This window comes from Eptatretus burgeri, chromosome 4 (genome assembly GCF_056783735.1).
Source record: "Eptatretus burgeri isolate ZD-2024b chromosome 4, Ebu_testis_v1, whole genome shotgun sequence".
NCBI lineage: Eukaryota > Metazoa > Chordata > Myxini > Myxiniformes > Myxinidae > Eptatretus > Eptatretus burgeri.
Genome location: NC_140964.1, coordinates 120,297,197 through 120,319,147, shown reverse-complemented (window position 1 = coordinate 120,319,147; position 21,951 = coordinate 120,297,197). Strand labels below are relative to the sequence as shown.

The following is a 21,951-nucleotide window of genomic DNA, read 5'->3' as shown; positions in this document are numbered from 1 at the left end:
ACCGTTCATGTGAAATCAATTCCAAAAGCCATTATCCCACGTAGGGTTATGAAATTTGGCAGGAATGATCTACAGCTGATGCTCTATCAAATATATTCCGGTTTTTGTGATATATTGAATACTTTACCCACAGCGCCCCCTACAATTAGGGTATGTGCGAAAATTGGCGAAAATTGAAGGCCCCTTAGCGACCAGGTGAGTGCATTGATATGAATGAAACTTTGCAGATTAATGGTACTCAATGAGTACTACAACTTTGCCTCAGGGCATATTGACCGATTTCGCTTTGGTCAGGGGTTAAAGGTCAATAATTAATGCAAAAATCGATAATATGTGAGAGCTGGAGGTGCCTTCGCACCAAATGCTACTCCTCCTAGGGTTATGGTCGGATGGTCATTAAAATTCACACTAATCGTCAGGAATACATTCTGCACAAACGATCGAGCCGGATTTTCGATTTAGATCTTTGTTCACCTCAAATCCCCTCACAGCATCCCCTCAAACTTTGGGGATTTCTGATTTCAAACCGCATTTTTGGTACTTTTCACTCGAATGGATACCGAGTAGTTATCATTAGATGGAACTGGATGAGATTTGGTATGCATAATCTTCAGGTGATTCCCTATCCACTATATGACATCCATTTTGCTCTATATCTTATAGTTACCATGCTCCGTGACCCATTGCCGCCTACCGGCTTGTCTGTCTGTTTGTTTGTTTGTGTGCAGGGTATCTCAGAAAGTTGTGGACGGATCGGGATGAAATTTTGTGGACCGGTTGAATGTGTGACACGGACGAACTGATTAGATTTTGGTGAAGATCCAGATCCGGATCCGGCGACTGGAATTTTTGAAGTTATTCTTCACCATTGAGAGATCGGGCCAAAAATGATATATCGCACGATATCTCAAAAAGTTGTGGACGGATTCAGATTAAACTTGGTGGACACGTTGGGTGTGTAACAAGGAAGAGTTGACTTTAGTTGACCTGAAGCATTTGCCTTAGTTAGCATAAAACATTTCCCTTAATTAGCCTAAACAGTTGGATCACCGTCCTTTTGAACCTTTCTTTTGCCAAACAACTCCCATTGGGATCAAAGCTAACACAATAATATATGTATATATATCTGACCGGGCGTAGTGGCATGCGCCTGTAATCCGGCTACTCAGCGGCTTGGGTTGGAGGATCGCTCGAGGAAGGGAGCTCTGCACTGGGCCACGCTATGAGAGGGTGTAGAGCAGCCTGGAATCATGGCGAAACCCAATCCTTATCCCTGTGTCGTAAGAGGCGACCAGGGTTGCTTCAGGAAGGGCATCCGGCATAAAACCTGTGCCAAATCAGTATGCGGATCATAATGGATGATCCGCTGTGGCGACCCCTAACGGGAGCAGCCGAAAGACGAACAACAACAACATATATATATATATATATATATATATATATATATATATATATATATATATATATATATATATATATATATATATATATATATATATATATATATATATATATATATATACAGTAGACTAGGCGTAAGTCGTCACCATCGGGACCGAGAAAAAAGTGACGACTTAGAAATGTGACGACTTACACGTATGCGAACATTCATGATGACTGTGGGGTGAAGGATGAAGTCGCGCGTGGCCTGGACACGTATGTGTGAGAGCCGGCTATTGTACCAAAAGGAAAACACAATCCTCGGGGCATAGGTGGGGGTGAGTTGGTGAGTTGGAAAGTGATCAAGCAAAGATGAAATTCATGAATCAGTTTATCAAAAGTAAAGATAATGAACAACTCTGAAAGACAACTCGTATACCATCGGTTATGGTATGGTGACAAATTACATGACACACAGTCATCGTGGTGATGATTACCACTCGATGCCGATGTGTAAGTGAGTGCGGTAATGTACAAAACAAGCCAATATAAAACCATGATCGGACTTCAACACTAAGCTCGATGGATCCTTTACATCTTCGCGAAGTAATCCGTTATGTTTGACTGCCTCAAACTCTTGGGCACCTGGTGCATGAGAAAGGATTCAAACCGGTCATTGTATTCCATGATGTTGGCTGGGCAATCCTCCACTGAAAGACAGTATCGGCCGAATATTTGGCCGAATCGGCCGAATCGGCCGAAACCGAAACCAATTGGAATTATCCAAGCTATATAACCACAATGTATTATATATGCACATAAGCAGAGCCTTTCTGTCGCTTCACTGACGGACCAATTAGTCGTCCTGTTTGCCAAGAAGGAGAAGGAAAGGAAGACAAATTTACCCATGCAGAGAGTGCTTTAACCCTTCCCCACTCCCATCCCCGTCCTCACGTCACGCTACATCGTCCCCACCTTTTAACCCCACCCTGAACAGTGGGGGAGGGGGAGTTAGCAGTTAACAGCGCGCACACACACACACACACACACACACACACACACACACACACACACACACACACACACACACACACACGCACACGCACACGCACACGCACACACAGTTGTATTTGTACTCTGATTTTGGAGTTTGTAACTTTAAAGATGTGGCCGTGCATAAGGAACAAAACCAGAGAGAGAGAGATAGAGATGGAGATAGAGATAGAGAGAGAGACGAACAATGGCATTTATATATGTAAATAAGCAGTTTTCACTTCATATACACAACCCAGGTGAATTTTATTTTCGGGAGCGATTGAGGCAGCGGTCTGTTGCCTCTATGCTGTCCAAATCAAGGGATTTTTTTTTTTAAGGACGTGTTATATGCTTGGAACAAGATCGCCCCTGGTGTGGGTACTCTGCTATAATATAACACCCCCAAATGGCTGATGCTTCTCTTGTAAAAACATCATAAACTAGAAGGGCACGCTTTGACATTGCGACGTCGCCAGATATGCCTCCACCCACATTATTACGTCATTCTACATACTCGTACCAAGTTCGATTTAAATCCCTGAACCCAGATTGAAAATATTTAATATTTTTGGTTGCCAGACCATGTGTCCAATCAGGTTGAAATTTTAAACATATATTCACAACGAGTACGAGATCATAACAGTGACGTTTCACATCGACTGATGAAGCGGTTCAAGAGAAATAAATTTTTTTAAAGATTTTGTTCAATCCAATATGGCTGCAGGATCATGTGACCTATTAATTACTTGTGTACACAAAGGTATCCCCAAGGCTTGGGGAACGTGTGAGTGAATGTTCCCCTCAATATATTAAGCAGTTCTGAATAAGAGGCTTTTTAAAGGTTTATTATTCAAAAAAAAATCATAGCTGCCAAACCATGTGACCAATGACATCATAAGTGTGAACCTTTTGTTCCTCATGGTCAGGCAGTCATACTTGTAAAGTTTTTCCTCAATCTGTTCAGCCAATTCAGAGAAGAAGATTTTTAAAGGTGTTATTTATTTATTTATTTATTTTAACAATATGGCTGGCGAATCACGTGACCGATGACATCGTAAAAAAAAATTTCTGTGGACAATTTTATCCCTAGATGACCCTCAAAATTTTTCATACTGATCAGATGTAGCGTTCTACATATGCAATCATGATGTCATAATGAGGGCACCTATGACATCATAAAAAAATCATACTCGTTCCCCATGAGGAGTACTTGCCGTGTGCCAAGTTTCAATTTTTTCCATGGTGTAGTTTCAGATACAGAGGTCCAAAGTTTTTCTTTTTTCCTACATAGCTGCCACACCACGTCACCTATGATGTCATAATTATCATTAAAACATTCTACATGAGTAGTCTCATCAATGGTGAAAATATCGTCTTAATCCGACAAGCAGTTGCGGAGAAAAACACGAAAGTTCTGTGCGTACAGACAGACAGACAGACAGACAAACAAACGGAGCCAAATGCAATACTCTCTCCAAGTCCTTTGGCGAGGGGAACAAGATTGAAAGATTGATTTAAATCCCTGAACCCAGATTCAGGATATTAAATAATTCTCGCTGCCAGATCATGCATCAAATCAGTTTTAAATTTAAAACATCTATTCCCGATGACTACTCCATCATAATTGTAGCATTTGATGTCTATTGATGAAGCTGTTCAGGAGAGAATTTTTCAAAGATTTTTGTTCAATCCCAAATGGCTGCCAGACCATGTGAACAATTAATTATTTGTAAACACTCTGGTAATCCACGAGGCTTGGGGAAGTGTGTGTGAATTTCCCCGCGATCTGTCGAGCTGTTTTATGGAGAAGATTTTTTTTTTAAGTTTGAGGGTTAATCCAATATGGCTGCCAAACCATGTGACCTATGACATCATAGTTGAAGAACTTTTTGTTCCTTATGGATAGGCAATCATACCTGTAAAGTTTCGCCTCAATCTGTTCAGCCATTTTGGAGAATCAGGTTTTTATGTTAAAAAACAATATGGCTGCCGAACCACGTAACCAATGATATCAACAACAAAAAATTTCCCACACAATTTAGCCCTTAGATGATCCTCAAAAATTTTCATACTGATCGGATAAAGTATCCGACGTATGCAATCATGACATCATAACGAAGCCACCTATGACATCATCAAAAAAATCGCACTTTTTTCTCCCATGGGGAGGACTTCACATGTGCAGAGTTTCAATTTTCCCCATCGAGTGGTTTTGGAGATACAGAGGTCCAAATTTTTTCCTTTTTTTCCAACATGGCTGCCACACCACGTGGCCTATGATGTATAATTTTCATCTAAACACCCGACATGAGGAGTTACACCGACGATGAAAATTTCGTGTCAATCGGATAAGCAGTTGCAGAGAAAACAGGGAAAAAACAATTATGGACGTTTCGACTTACGGACAACCCATAAACATAATGCCACCAGCTGCTTCGTCGGCGCAGACATAAAAACATTCCGCCAAACATTCGTTTTTGTCGGGTTAAAACATCGTTAAAACGTTCTTGAAAAACAAGATACTCCAATTTAACATAATAAATGTGAAAATGTTGTATGTTTTTTTCCACCGATAGCATTTTTGTGATGTTGAAATAAACCTGCAAGCTTGGTGTTGGCTTCGTGGTTGCGTTGGCTGGCTGGGCATCTTAGGGTCCTGAGTTTGAGCCCTGTTGGCTGCTGCATTAACACTTGGTAGGATTGACTTATCCTGTTGTCCTTCTGAGGTTTGTGAAATGAGTACCAATGTACTGGTCGAGGGGCACAACATCAGTGGCACAGTTAGCTTCCTTCCAACAAGTGATAGCTCCCCTGGCAGCCAAGCTGCTATCGAACAGAACAGATATAACCCTATAAAATATTGTTTTTATAACATTTGCCTCAACCACTACAACATTTTTCAAATGCTGTGTAAATGTTTTGTGTTAGCTGGGATTTTGTGAAGTTGTTGGCATTCCCCATTTCTGGTTGGCGGTTCGTGTCGTTTGGTTTATCATGCAAATATGTTCCGGCAGAATATGACTAGCTTAGCAGACAGAGGTCATGGTTAATTCCCCAGTCTTTCATACAATGTATCCAATTTCCCTGAGCCTATTTGTAAAATGTTTATTTGGAGTGGGATAGTCTCATGCTCCCCTCCAGGGCTTCAAGCCAGCTGTTCACCACTACCTCAAGTCTCTTCCACCATCCACATTCATCCATACTCATGATCTCTTCCACCCCAAATGACCCCATTCCCAAGCACTCCCTTTTTCCAGGTTACTGTGATTTATTTTTTTTCCACCATCTCCTTCACCTTCTTTCATTTGTTCATTGTCCTCCTCCCCTTGATCTCACTTTCACTCTCTCTTCGACTTTACTGTTAGTGTTTCCCCCCTTTCCATTTTGTTCCCTTCCATTCTGCTCTAGCTCGTCCATCAGCCTTGAACATGTATCCCAAAAAAACAAAGTATATCTTTTAATTTTTGTTTTTCCTCCCAGTTTGACAAGTACTCTGCCAGATTGGACAACCCATTTTATCGACACGGTGTAAGTAGCCCTGCTCTCCCGAGCGTACATTGCCAAAGTCTTGTGTTGTCGTATATAGCACTGCACCATTCCATGTGTGGAATTTTGAGTTAACTTTGCTGAATCCCTTGCTGGTAGCACAGTTATACTTTACAGGAACTCTTTATGCACAATACAAAATCCTGTTTTTTCACTCATTTCAAAACAGCATGCAGTGCTATCCATGAAGTCGAGCTTTGATTACATGGGTTATGACTTGTGAGCGTCATTATTGGAAACGGTTCCATTCATATCCAACCCCAGTGTGTGCTCTGTCCCACAGTTTTTTCCGTCATATCATCCTGGCTTGTCAGGTCTTGCTCCTATTCTGCCACCTACCGGACCTTTCTCCTCCCTACAAGGGGCCTTCCAGCCCAAGGTAAGACTTTGGACCATTCAATGCAAAAATATGAAAACTCCCAACAAAGACTTTCACATTCTGCTTTGTATACTCAAGATGGGGTAGGGAGGGTGGTGAACTAATGAAATGCAGACAAGAAATAGAAGAACATGTGGAAACGATGGACAAACACGATGTCATACGTGTTTGTCCATCGTGTACTTACGTTACCTTGATAGTTCTCTGCGGCATGAACCAGTGCTTCAGATGGGAACACTAAACAGGCCCAACCAGAAACTTAATTCTCCTTTTATGTTACAAATGTGAAAACTTAATGAGTTGTCCGTAGTTTGAAAAAAAGTCCAGTTCGAAATGACCGTTACTTGAGCCGGCCGACCGATTGGTAGCAGGTAGTCTCTTTTGAATGGGATGTGTGTGCGGAGCATAGGGATGAGAAAGAAGCTCACAGTTATGCCGATGACAGTTAAGTGAGAGAGAGAGAGAGAGAGAGAGAGAGAGAGAGAGAGAGAGAGAGAGAGAGAGAGAGAGAGAGAGAGAGAGAGAGAGAGAGAGTGTGTCAAGTCAGAGTTGAGTGAGAGAGAATCGCAGGAGAGAGAGAGATGAGCAGTTGGGTAGTCGTGGGAGAAAAGTCGAAGGAGAGTCGGTGATTGAGAGATTTAGAGTGACGACTCGAAGGAGAGCACGTGACTCCTGTGCTTCAATGACATTTCAATGTCGCTCCAACCTGTACCCACTACTGTGGTGTCTTACTGCTGTTGATGCTACTGAGACTATCCTGCTGGTTTGCATGAGGCCGTACAGCTATGATCGTGCTTTGTGTGCCATGGATGTCCTCAGTACCATCATGCCTGTGCTTAGCTGTCACAGATGCCCTCAGGCCTCTCCTGACATTATGAGACTATGACACTCTGCGTGCTTTCACCGCCACAGCAGCTCTTTGTGCAGCTTTTACTGCTCACGCTCAACTATCCCCGAACTTGCTCTTTCCTTCTCTCACTCCAAATATCCTCCCACTCCCAGCATCCTCCTATCACGCCTGATTCCTTGCCTTGTAATCCTTCCTCCTCATTTGATTTTATTCTTTCCTGTTGTTTTTTAGCTTCCCTTGCTGGACCATAGCATTACAGTTAATTGGGTGGTCGCTAGACGACTGTTATTCTCAGGTTTTCTGTCTGTCTGTATGTACTGTATGTAATGGACAGCTCTGGAGGCTAGAGGAGTCAACCGATTTTGATGAAACTTGACTGGTAAGTTCATACCAGGATCTAGTTGTATGCATTTGAGCACCGTTGCTATGGACGCCACCATTGCCTAGCAACGGGACTTTGAAATTTTTGAAAAATCCCCCCCCCCAAAAAAAAAATCAAAAATCGGCTTCTGCGCTTTTATGCGCACTACAATCAACCTCTTTGTCAAAAAATTTCAGCCTGATCCATCAAAAACTGTATGACTAGTATGCAATTATATAGCGACCACCCATATCGCCGACCGGCTTGTCATTATTGATTATATCGATTGTCCTGTGTTATTTAGATTCTGCTCTTATATGTCCATAATTGTATTTATTCATTTGAAATCGTGGTACTGTTGCTCATTCACTTCCATAGTGCATTTAGTCTCAAAATTAAACTAATTGGAAGGTTAATAGAACGGGTGTCTACTCGACCTGTTTGCCTGATTGAGCTTGTAATTAAAGGAGCTCCCTCATCTGATTGACAATAAATTGATCATTGCTTCGATTGGCAACACATTGATCTTTGCTTGTAGCCAATAAGAGTTAACGACTTGCTGCGCAGCACAGATACATTCTTCTGAGGTTACAAGGAATTTGGACATAGGAGGAAGCCGCTTGGCACATTTTTCCTGTGCTTCATGAACATCTCATTGATTTAATCTATCAGTTTAGTTAATTTCATCGTGAGGAGGCGGCTCGGAGATGAGGAGGGGGAGTGGGGATGAGATCAGTGAGGTAAGTACACAGAGACATCAACAGAGTGTTTTTTACTCACCTGGAACATAGTTCTGGGGAGCTTATGGGATGGCGCATTGTCTGTCCATCCGTTCCGCCATCCATCCATCTGTTCCAACTTGCAACTTCTTCTCTGAAACTACACACACAATTTCGATGAAGTTTGACCACAACCTTCATCACCCGCCAAATGATTTCTCCAAAAATCCATGACCTGCAAAGTTAATGTCCACTCAACCTGCTGCCACATTAACTTGGAGATACGCAACCTGTTGAGTCTATCCAAAAGCTAGTAAATAAGAGAGATCCCAGCATTCAACCCCTTTTTCTTTCTCTTTCTGTCTTTTTGTGTCTCTGTGTTAATACATCTGTGTAGACACACAGAGTACTTATTCTTCTTTCATATGCAGCACAAGGCTGCGGGATAGCATTGACTAAGAGCATGACTGTGCTGCTGATGCTGTGCCCTCTGTAGGTTAGGGTCTTGTTACGTGCATCCTCCATGCCCCAGAGCGAGTGCCCCGCCAGTACACAAAGGGTCATGGGGCAGACAATTAAAACAATCACTTGGAACTTTTCTGTCAATTGATAACCAGGTGACAAGCCACCTATGACAAGCCACTTTGAAAACCAAGACAGCACAGGACATAAAACAGAAGGAACTTTAAAATGAAATTTATTAAATCCACTGTCTATAATTCAAGTGTGAATATCATGCAATAATGATTCAATCACAAGAATTCATCAGTAACTGTAAAATTCCACACAGGAAATACAAGTCACGGTCAATGCTTTTTTAAACTTCATCAAAGTTACACACATATATCTCAATGCAGTTTCAAACATTTCCACAACTCTTTAGAAAGGCAACTTCCACTCCCTTATAAAGGCAACTTTACACTCACGTATTAATACACCCCTGTTATAGGATACGTGCCGTGAATCAAAGTCAGAATCTTGCAGTGTCCGAACGTGCAATTGCTGAACCTTGCCGTGTCAAAGCGAACATGCAGACGAACAGTCAACTGTGTGTATGGAGTGTGTGAGCCCCACGGGAATTATCTTGCAGTAAGGAATCTCAATTCAACCCCGGTCGTTCCGTGAGAAGGAGTGGGGAGGAGGGACAACCTTGATGCGAGCTGCCCAGAGAAGCTCCCAGAATGGGATGTCAACATGGAGTTGTTTTGCACCCCGAGTGCTGCGTTGGCTCCTCGTGAGCACAACCAGTCTGCCAGCAGGAGTGAATCTGAACACTGGCAAGGTGCACTAGATCACGACCAGGTCTGTGGTCAGCGTGCGCTCAATGATACAAGGCTCACGATGCCCTCACAGCCTGTCCCTGCTGTGCGCAGTTTGCTTGGCCCTTGCTTAGCTACACGAACGTCTCTGCACACCGCCATTCCGAGGCTCCATACGCTGCTGGAGCTGAATATCTGGTTCACCTCCAAGACCTCCTCCATGTCGCTTCTCCCAAACACTCATCGCTTCACCTTTCATGGCAACCAGCAAGGTTCAATCCCGAAACAAGGTGACATACTGTCTGAATTCAAAGATTGACTTAAGCTTGACCATTGGTTCAGAGCAAAATCTTTCACCCAGTCCAGTTCTCCCCAATGTAGAAGTGAAGCTTGAACACTGTAGCCTCAACAATAGTCATCCTGAAAGTTCTGTTCATAATCCATTTCGATATCAAAGCCACTGATACTCTCAGTTGTGTGCACACATATCCTTTTCCCACAATACATATCACATTTATTTAATTCACTGTAATTCAAGTTGCCCTTCTCACAGTTACTCTCAGAATCATGTCATACAAATTGCCTTTAACACAAAACTTAACATTTCCGTTTATATAGGATTTATGAATCCATAACAGTAGGAAGTTGGAATTTGATGACTTAGAGTAAAATGACAAGTCCTCAATTTGATTTTTGCGACACTGAAAGGAAGGGATTATAATCTGTGCATGCCTGTGTAACTTGCTTTAGTTTGCAGTCATTGAAATATGAGTCCCACAAGCTTGATAACGAGTATATGATTGATGAGTGAATTGAATATTTATCATGGGAATTAGTTTTGTAGTTTCATGCACAGTTTGAATTATTCTATTTTTTTGTAGCAGTGCTGGTATCGTTCTCTGCTCCATGCACATACCCATTAATAGAATGACAACATGAAGTAAACTTCACAGTTTTAATCATAAGGGCTAAACTTATTGGCCGTTTTTACGATGTGTGTTGCCGGGAAATTCATTTGGATCATCAGCGCCTGCAACGCAACTTTCCCTGAAAATCTCCATGAGAATTCCGGGATCGTCCCAAACCAAAAATTTCTGACAGAATACCAATTTGAAAAGCTTTGCTGTGTCTGGTACTGTTTTGAGCATCTCGGTGGTAGAACCTTTTAAACTCCCATCATATATTTGATCAACTTGTGCCTGTTAATCGGAGACATGATACAACAGTAAGTAAACTTTTTGACATTGCTGACTGTGCTCGTCAGGAAAACATTAGTCTCAAGCCTTGAATGAAGCACGTGTTTTCCACAATCTTACAATTTACACTTTTGTAACCTAGTGTACATACTCAAGCAGTCGGCAGAATAGTTGGTACAAATCTTATTTCCTAGAATGCTGTAAAATCTTCAGTTGTTAAAAAAAAAAAAAGATTACAGAGAGGGGGTGGGTGGGACAGTTTGGACAAGAGGGAAAATATCTGTAACTAGCATCCGTTGAAGACAAAGTCTTCGATATCCCCCACCATAGTAAATGAGGACAAGTAGCAAAAGGCACCAATTCAATTTATTCTTGATGTGTGTACCAAATTTCAGAAAGAAATACTTAATAGTTTTGCAACTATGCTTCTGGAAACAAAGGTTAACCTCAATTATTTCTTAATACCCAACTTGTTTCCATGGGGAAATCTCTAAATATCAAAAGGCACCAGTTCACCACTTGCTTGATATGTGTACCAAATTTCGTAAATATATCTTGAGGGGATTTGAAGTTAAGCTCCGGAAACGAAATGTGATGGACGGACGGAACCCATTTCTATATCCCCCGCCAACTTCGTTGGTTGGCGGGGGATAATAAACCACCATCATTTATATAAACTAGTGAAGAACCCGCACTTGTGGATGGGTTAATTCTCCCAGAATTGGCATCTATTAGTATGACTTGTATTACCCCTGTCCTACCGTTCGTGTCACTATGCCAAGCATACTTACATAAAGAAAAGTGAAGTCCTCCCCCGAATCTGAACCCCTGGGATGATGAATGTTTTTTTGTTTTTTTTTTACCTCCTAAAACTTTCTCATGCACCCCAAATACAACCACCATTTTTCAACTCGTTTCATCCAGCAGTTCTAAAGTGCATAAAAGTCAAACCTACAAATACTTCTCAAATTATAGTTTAATTGAAATGACAATCATTATTTTCTTACTACCAGGGGAAAAGCCCATCAAAATGATGAGTGCACAAAACTCAACACAACACAGAGGATTACAATACGCACAAAGTTACGGATTACGTCCGAGTAATTATTTGCAATAAGAGAATGGAAAATGGGAACGGGTCAAGATGGGATTCTAAACATGAACGGGTCAAAACGTTTGGCGGGATTTCAATGATGTATAAGAACAGCCTCGATTGCTCCCGAAATAATAATAATAATTAACAAAACATGGGCGATGTTTCGGCACAGAATGCTGGCTTGATTAATCAATGCCTCAAAAAAAAACAACTTGGGTTCTGGAATGAAACCAAAACATGGCTATTGCTTATGTACATATGTAATACATCGTGTTTACCTAGCTTGGATAGATTCCAATCCAATTGGGCGGTGAAGGAATTATTTTATACTAGATGACCCGTGAACCTGTTGGGTTACCGTTGTGACAGCGGTTGATGAAAAAAATCATTTCAAGAAAAAAAAGATAGCTCCAGCGAACTATACCGCTGAGGTTGTTTGCATTGATCAAATACTCCCGAAGAGTACTTGACTGAATCGGGAATTGATTTTTTTAATATTTCTTTTTCGTTGCCCGATTTGAACGAAACTTGATACTGCACACCGCAGGCGAATGGTGAGTAAGGTGGCCCTAAAATTTTTGCAGTCTTACACCGTTTTGGCTGTATTTTGGGAAAATACATACAAATATATATATATATATATATATATATATATACACAAGATGAGAGTTTTAGTAATATATAGATGCCAGGAGGCTTGAAGCCTGGGGCCAACACAAACTGAGAACTGTGATGCCAATCGGCTGCAACTTGCAACATTTAATAATGCTTTTAATCGTCACTTTTGGTCTTTTCAAAACTAAAGAGAAAAGTTGAACGGCAGTCATAGCCATTGTGAATATAACACTTAAATCTGCAATTCTGTCGGGAGCCATTTTACCTCAAGTTTCGCAAAGCCTATTGTTTAATTGGGGTTAGGAAAAAAAAACATAGATTGTTCCGAAAAAAAATAAAATCCGATTTCGCTCTCGATTTTGACGTAATTATTGAGGCCATGAGTTCCAACCATCAAATATGGAATCAGATTTCCAATATCCGCTTTTAAAGCTTTGGAAAACCACCACGGTTTGCTGTCTCAAAACAGAAATACACCATAATACGGATTTTTCCAAAGTCTGAAAACCTTCTTGGTGAAAGGGGCAAATTAAGTTTCCACAACCTCCATCGTGTGACCCTTAATCCTTCTGTCAAGTTTGAATGACATTAGATAAGTAACGACCGAATGTATCATGGTCAGACAGAAGACAGACAGACACCAAATTGCCATATTTTAGTATGATGAGACTCACTCTTTTATTGTCTTAATTTTATATGGGGGTATATACTGTATATATATATATATATATATATATATATATATATATATATATATATATATATATATATATATATATATATATATATATATATATATATATATATATATATATATATATATATATATATACATAATTTTCAGAATATAGGAGGAGATCATTTGACCTGTCACACTGATGTCGCATCCATACCACATAAACTTTATCAATTTATCTTACATGTTATCATCAGGGGTACCTGACTTTTCCCGGTGTTGGTCTAATCAATCCTGTTGGCATTTTAAAGAAACCACGTTTTTTTTTCCTTCTCTTTATTGTGGGGGCATGAAACACTTCCCGACAACCACTCAGGAATGGGTGTCAGGGATCATTTAATATTACCTTTCACATACCCACAAAGACGTAAGCACGAGTGAGCGATTTAAAAAAAAAAAGATCCAACTTTTTTTCAAATTTCTCAACAACAATATTTGTTTTGCGTAAAACACTCCCTGGAACTCACTGATGAATCTCTGAAAGGTTGATGAAAATCTGTTTGGCCATCTCAGAGAAAAATGGCAAAAGACAGACACTCAAACAAGCCGGTCGGCGGACATGGGTAGTCGATCAAGTCGAATTTAGTCGTTTTTCAGCCGTTACTAGCCAACAAAAGCGTCCATAGCAACGGTTCTTTCTCACACATAATTAGGACATACCAGAACATACCACACCAGTTTCACGTATATCTGACTCATAGTCTCTGAGATACAACGAACTTCGTTTTTTTATTGTTTTCGACCAGGTTTCATTCAAAGTCTATCTTCTCCGACAGTTTTCATAGGATCCGGCTGGAAATTTTTGACAATATGTCTGAATGTACTGCCCACAGTTGCTCGTGGGGACGAATTTTGATTTTCGAAAAAAATTAATTTTTGAGATTTTTTTTGAAAATTTCAGAAGTTCTGTTGCTAGGCAATGGATGGGTCCATAGCAACGGTTCTCATTTGTACACAACTAGGTCATGGTATGAACCTACCAACCATGTTTCATTGAAATCGTCATTGTATTAACGGAGCACTGGACCGAAAAGACATACATACAGAGAAGCCGGAAGGTGGACATGATTAGTCGACAACCCAGTACCCAATAGAACCTGACGCGATGGGCCCGTCCAAAGGGGAATGACCTGAGGATTAAGCACAAGAAAATTCATGATTCCAGCTTCAAGGGTTAATGCTGCAAATTGTTTTTTCGTTAAAATACACCCACATTTCGAGGTTTTTCGGCCGTTGCTAGGCAACGGAGGGCCCATAGCAACGGTTCTTTCTCACACATAACTAGGACATACCACTTTCATGTATATCTGACTCATAGTCTCCGAGACATAACGAACTTCGTTTTTTTATTGTTATCGACAAGGGTTCATTCAAAGTCTATCTTCTCCGATATTTTTCAGAAGATCCGGCTGTAAATTTTTGACAATATGGCTGAATGTACTGCCCACAGTCGCTCATGGCCCGATTTTTTTATTTTCGAAAAAGTTATTTTTTTATGATTTTTCTAAAATTTCAAAGTCTCGTTGCTCGGCAACGGTGGTGTACATAGCAACGGTTCTCATTTGCACACAACTCGGTCATGGTATGAACCCACCAAGCAAGTTTCATCGAAATCGCCATTGTATTAACGGAGCACAGGACCGAACAGAGGGACAGACAGACAAACAGCAAACATATCGACGGAAATACTGATAATAAGGGAAGAACAAATTTCAAAAAAAAAAATTTTGAAAGTTTTTTTTTCGACGAGATCAACTACCCAACAAACATATCGACGGAAATACTGCGAATCAGCGTGGAACAAATTTAAAAAAAAAATTTTTTTGAATTTTCTTTTTCGACTGGATCGTTGGACAGGATCGACTACCCAACAAACATATCGACGGAAATACTGCAAAGAAGGATAGATCAAAAAAAAATTTTTCGAATGGATCGACTACCCAACAGACAGACAGACAGACAAACATATCGACGGAAATACTGATAATAAGGGTAGAACATATTTCAAAAAAAACTTTTGTAAATATTTTTTTTTTCGACGACATCGACCACCCAACATATCGACGGAAATTTTGATAAGGGGAGAACAAATTTCAAAAAAAAAATTTGAATTTTTTTTTTTTTCGACGAGATCGACAACCCAACAGACAGATAGACAGACATATCGATGGAAATACTGAAAATAAGGGTAGATAAAATAAAAATTCCAAAAAAAATTTTCCGATTTTGTTTTTTTTGACTGGATCAACTTCCCAACAGACAAACATATCGACAGAAATACTGATAAGGGGAGAAGTTAAAAAAAAAATTTTTTTTTTTTTTCGTCGAGATCGACTCCCCAACCGACAAACATATCGTCGGGAATACTGAAAATAAGGGTCGATGAAAAAATTAATTTTTCGAATTCTTTTTTTTTGACTGGATCGACTACCCAACAGACAGACAGACATATCGACGGAAATACTGATAATAAGGGTCGATTAAAAAAAAAAAAATTTTTAAGTTTTTTTCCGATTTTGCTTTTTTCGACTGGATCGACTACCCAACAGACAGACAGACAGACAAACAAGCCAGGAGGCGGACATGGGTAGTCGACTACCCAATAGAACCTGACGCGATGGGCCCGTTTGATGGGGGAATGACCTGAGGATTAAGCACAAGAAAATTCATTATTCCAGCTTCAAGGGTTCATGCTGCAGATTGTTTTTTCGTTAAAATACCCCCACATTTAGAGGTTTTCCGGCCGTTGCTCGGCAATGGAGGGTCCATAGCAATGGTTTTTTCTCACACATAACTCGGACATGCCATGAAGCTACCATACCAGTTTCATGTATGTCTGACTCATAGTCTCTGAGATATAACGAACTTCGTTTTTTTTATTGTTTTTGACCAGGGTTCATTCAAAGTCTATCTTCTCCGATAGTTTTCATCGGATCCGGCTAGGAATTTGGACGATATGGATGAATGTGCTGCCCACATTCGCTCATGGCCCGATTTGTGATTTTCGAAAAAATTAATTTTTTATGATTTTTCAAAAATTTCAGAGTCCCGTTGCTTGGCAACAGTGGCGTCCATAGCAACGGTTCTCATTTGCACACAACTCGGTCATCGAATGAACCTACCAACCAAGTTTCATCGAAATCGCCATTGTATTTACGGAGCAATGAACCAAACAGAGGGACAGACAGACAGACAAAGATATCGACGGAAATACTGATAAGGGTAGAACAAACTTCAAAATAAAAATTTTCGTCGAGATCGACTACCCAACAAACATGTCGACGGAAATACTGATAAGAAGGGTAGATCAAAATTTATTTTTTCGACTGGATCGACTACCCAACAGACAGACAGAAAAACATATCGACGGAAATACTGATAATAAGGGTAGAACAAATTTCAAAAAAAAAAATTTTGAAAATTTTTTTTTTCGACGAGATCGACTACCCAACAGACAAACATATCGACAGGAATACTGATAATAATAATAAGTGTCGATGAAAAAAAAAATTTCGATAATAAATTTTTTTCAAAAAATTTTTTTCAACTGGATCGTCGACCCAACAAACAGACAGACAGACAGACATATCGACGGAAATACTGATAATAAGGGTAGATCAAAAAAATATTTCTAAAAAGTTTTTTTTCCCCGATTTTTTTTTTTGACTGGATCGACTTCCCAACAGACAAACATATCGACGGGAATACTGATAATTAGGGTCGATGAAAAAATAAATTTTCGAAAAAATAAATTTTTAGAATTCTTTTTTTCGACTGGATCGACTATCCAACAGACAGACAGACAGACAGACATATCGACGGAAATACTGATAATAAGGGTAGATAAAAAAAAAATTCTAACAAGTTTTTTTCCCGATTTTGTTTTTTTCAACTGGATCGACTACCCAACAGACAGACAGACAGACAAACAAGCCGGGAGGCGGACATGGGTAGTCGACTACCCAATAGAACCTGTCGCGATGGGCCTGTTCGATGGGGGAATCCCAACAATTGTTGGGGAATCCCAACAACAACAATACCATTCCAGTTTCATGTATATCTGACTCATAGTCTCTGAGATATAACGAACTTCGTTTTTTTATTGTTTTCGACCAGGGTTCATTCAAAGTCTCTCTTCTCCGACAGGTTTTACAGGATCCGGCTGGGAATTTTGATAACATGGCTGAATGTTCTGCCCACAGTCGATCATGGCCCGATTTTTGATTTTCGAAAAAATAAACTTTTTATGATTTTTCAAAAATTTCAAAGTCCCGTTGTTGGCAACGGTGGTGTCCATAGCAACGGTTCTCATTTGCACACAACTCGGTCATGGTATGAACCTACCAACCAAGTTTCATCGAAATAGCCATTTTTTTAACGGAGCAATGGACCGAACAGAGGGACAGACAGACAGACAGACAGACAAACATATCGACGGAAATATTGATAATGAGGGTAGAACAAATTTCAAGTTTTTTTTTTCGACGAGATCGATGACCCAACAAACACATCGACGGAAATACTGTTAATCAGGGTAGAACAAATTTCAAATAAATATATTTTTGAATTTTTTTTTTTCGACTGGATCAAATCCCCAACAAACTGACAGACAAACATATCGACGGAAATACTGATAAAGAGGGCAGAACATATTTCAAAAAAAAAATTTTGGAAATTTTTTTTTTTTCGACGACATCGACGACCCAACATATCGATGGAAATACTGATAATAAAGGTAGAACAAATTTAATTTTTTTTTTTCGTCGAGATCGACTCCCCAACAGACAAACATATCGACAGGAATACGGATATAAGGCTCGATGAAAAAATACTTTTTTTTTTCGACCAGATCGACTACCCAGCAAACATATCGACGGAAATACTGTTAATCAGGGTAGAACAAATTTCAAAGAAAACTATTTGAATTTTTTTTTTCGACTTGATCGTTCGACTGGATCGACTTCCCAACAAACATATCGACAGAAATACTGATAAGAAGGGGAGATCAAAAAAAAAAATTTTCGACTGGATCGACTACCCAACAGACAGACAGACAAACATATCGATGGAAATACTGATAATAAGGGTAGAACAAATTTTAAAATTTTTTTTTTTTTTTTAACGTCGAGATCGACTCCCCAACAGACAAACATCGACGGGAATACGGATAATAAGGGTCAATAATTTTTTTTTTTCGTCGAGATCGACTACCCAACAAACATATCGACGGAAATACTGTTAATCAGGGTAGAACAAATTTCAAAGAAAACTTTTTGAATTTTTTTTTTCGACTTGATTGTTCGACTGGATCGACTTCCCAACAAACATATCGACAGAAATACTGATAAGAAGGGGAGATCAAAAAAAAAAATTTTTTCGACTGGATCGACTACCCAACAGACAGGCAGACAAACATATCGACGGAAATACTGATTATAAGGGTAGAACAAATTTCAAAAAAAAATTTTTTTAATTTTTTATTTCGACGACATCGACGACCCAACATATCGACGGAAATTCTGATAAGGGTAGAAGTTAAAAAATATATATTTTTACTTTTTTTCTGTCGAGATCGACTCCTCAACAGACAGACATATCGACGGGAATACTGATAATAAGGGTCGATGAAAAAAAAAATTTTCGAGAAAAATTTTTTTTCGACTGGATCGACTACCCAACAGACAGACGGACATATCGACCCACATACTGATAATAAGGGTAGATTAAAAAAAATTTTCAAAAATTTTCTTTTTCGAATTTTTTTTTTTTCGACTCGATCGACTCCCCAACAGCCAGACAGACAGACAGACAAACAAGCCGGTTGGTGGACATGGGTCGTCGATTACCCAATAAAACCTGACGTGATGGGCCCATTCGATGGGGAATGACCTGAGGATTAAGCACAAGAATAATCATGATTCTCGCTTCAAGGGTAAATGCTGCAGATTGTTTTATCGTGAAAATACCCCCACATTTCGAAGTTTTTCGGCCGTTGCTAGACAACGGAGGGGTCCATAGCAACGGTTCTTTCTCACCCATAACTAGGACATACCATGAACCTACCATTCCAGTTTCATGTATATCTGACTCATAGTCTCTGAGATATAACGAACTTCGTTTTTTTATTGTTTTCGACCAGGGTTAATTCAAAGTCTATCTTCTCCGACAGGTTTTATAGGATCCGGCTGGAATTTTTTGACAATATGTCTGAATGTACTGCCCACAGTCGATCATGGCCCGATTTTTGATTTTCGAAAAAATAAACTTTTTATGATTTTTCAAAAATTTCAAAGTCCCGTTGTTGGCAACGGTGGTGTCCATAGCAACGGTTCTCATTTGCACACAACTCGGTCATGGTATGAACCTACCAACCAAGTTTCATCGAAATAGCCATTGTTTTAACGGAGCAATGGAGCGAACAGAGGGACAGACAGACAAACAGCCAAACATATCGACGGAAATATGGATAATAAGGGTAGAACAAACTTCAAATTTCTTTTTTCGACGAGATCGACGACCCAACAAACATATCGACGGAAATACTGTTAATCAGGGTAGAACAAATTTCAAAAAAGTTTTTTGAATTTTTTTTTTTCGACTTGATCGTTCGACTGGATCGACTACCCAACAAACATATTGACGGAAATACTGATAATGAGCGTAGAACAAATTTCAAAAAAAAAAGTTTTAATTTTTTTTTTCGACGAGATCAACAACCCAACAGACAAACATATCGACAGGAACACTGATAATAAGAGTCGATGAAAAAAAAAAAATTTTCGAAAATAAATTTTTTTCGAATTCTTTTTTTCGACTGGATCGACTACCCAACAGACAGACAGACAGACATATCGAGGGAATACTGAAAATAAGGGCAGATCAAAAAAAAATTCTCAATTTTTTTTTCCGATTTTTTTTTCGACTGGATCGACTACCCAACAGACAGACAGAAAAACATATCGACGGAAATACTGATAATAAGGGTAGAACAAATTTCAAAAAAAAAATTTTTGAAATTTTTTTTTTTTCGACGAGATCGACTACCCAACAGATAAACATATCGACGGGAATACTGATAATAAGTGTCGATGAAAAAAAAATTTTTTTCGAAAATAATTTTTTTTTGTCGACTGGATCATCGACCCAACAAACAGAGAGACAGATGGACATATCGACGGAAATACTGATAATAAGGGAAGATCAAAAAAAAAATTTCTAAAAATTTTTTTTCCCCGATTTTGTTTTTTTTGACTGGATCGACTTCTCAACAGACAAACATATCGACGGGAATACTGATAATAAGGGTCGATGAAAAAAAAAAAATTTCGAAAAAATAAATTTTTGGAATTCTTTTTTTTCGACTGGATCGACTACCCAACAGACAGACAGACAGACAGACAAACAAGCCGGGAGGCGGACATGGGTAGTCGACTACCCAAAAGAACCTGACGCGATGGGCCCTTTTGATGGGGGAATGACCTGAGGATTAAGCACAAGAAAATTCATGATTCCAGCTTCAAGGGTTAATGCTGCAGATTGTTTTTTCGTTAAAATACCCCCACATTTAGAGGTTTTCCAGCCGTTGCTAGGCAATGGAGGGGTCCATAGCAATGTTTTTTTCTCACACATAACTCGAACATACCATGAAGCTACCATACCCGTTTCATGTATGTCTGACTCATCGTCTCTGAGATAGAACGAACTTCGTTTTTTTATTGTTTTCGACCAGGGTTCATTCAAAGTCTATCTTCTCCGATAGTTTTCATCGGATCCGGCTGCGAATTTTGATGATATGGATGAATGTGCTGCCCACACTCCCTCATGGCCCGATTTGTGATTTTCGAAAAAATAAATTTTTTATGATTTTTCAAAAATTTCAGAGTCCCGTTGCTCGGCAACAGTGGCGTCCATAGCAACGGTTCTCATTTGCACACAACTCGGTCATCGAATGAACCTACCAACCAAGTTTCATCGAAATCGCCATTGTATTTACGGAGCAATGAACCAAACAGAGGGACAGACAGACAGACAAAGATATCGACGGAAATACTGATAATAAGGGTAGAACAAACTTCAAAAAAATTTTTCGACGAGATCGACTACCCAACAAACATATCGACAGAAATACTGTGAATCAGGGTTGAACAAGTTTCAAAAAAAATTTTTGAATTTTTTTTTTTTCGACTCGATCGTTCGACTGGATCAACTACCCAACAAACATATCTACGGAAATACTGATAATAAGGGTAGATCAAAAAAAAATTTTTTTTCGACTGGATCGACTCCCCAACAGACAGACAGAAAAACATATCGACGGAAATACTGATAATAAGGGTAGAACAAATTTCAAAAAAGAAATTTTTGAAAAAAAAAATTTTCGACGAGATCGACTACCCAACAGATAAACATATCGACGGGAATACTGATAATAACTGTCGATGAAAAAAAAAAATTTTTTCGAAAATAATTTTTTTTTTTTTCGACTGGATCATCTACCCAACAAACAGACAGACAGACGGACATATCGACGGAAATACTGATAATAAGGGTAGATCAAAAAAAAAATTTCAAAAAAGTTTTTTTTCCCGATTTTGTTTTTTTTGACTGGATCGACTTCCCAACAGACGAACATATCGACGGGAATACTGATAATGAGGGTCGATGAAAAAAAAAATTTTTTCGAAAAAATAACTTTTTAGAATTCTTTTTTTCGACTGGATCGACTACCCAACAGACAAACAGACAGACATATCAAAGGAAATACTGATAATAAGGGTAG

At 39.3% G+C, this 21,951-nt stretch overlaps 1 protein-coding gene across 1 annotated transcript in view; it reads left to right on the top strand.

Annotated features, from left to right (window-relative positions):
* The window catches only part of LOC147028994 (autism susceptibility gene 2 protein homolog), a 493,807-nt gene that overhangs the window by 440,382 nt on the left and 31,474 nt on the right, over positions 1 to 21,951 (top strand). Inside the window, exons 7-8 of the mRNA XM_085879897.1 lie at positions 5,896 to 5,943; positions 6,245 to 6,340. Coding sequence (XP_085736023.1) covers positions 5,896 to 5,943; positions 6,245 to 6,340 — 144 coding nt within the window. The remainder of the gene's footprint in view (positions 1 to 5,895; positions 5,944 to 6,244; positions 6,341 to 21,951) is intronic.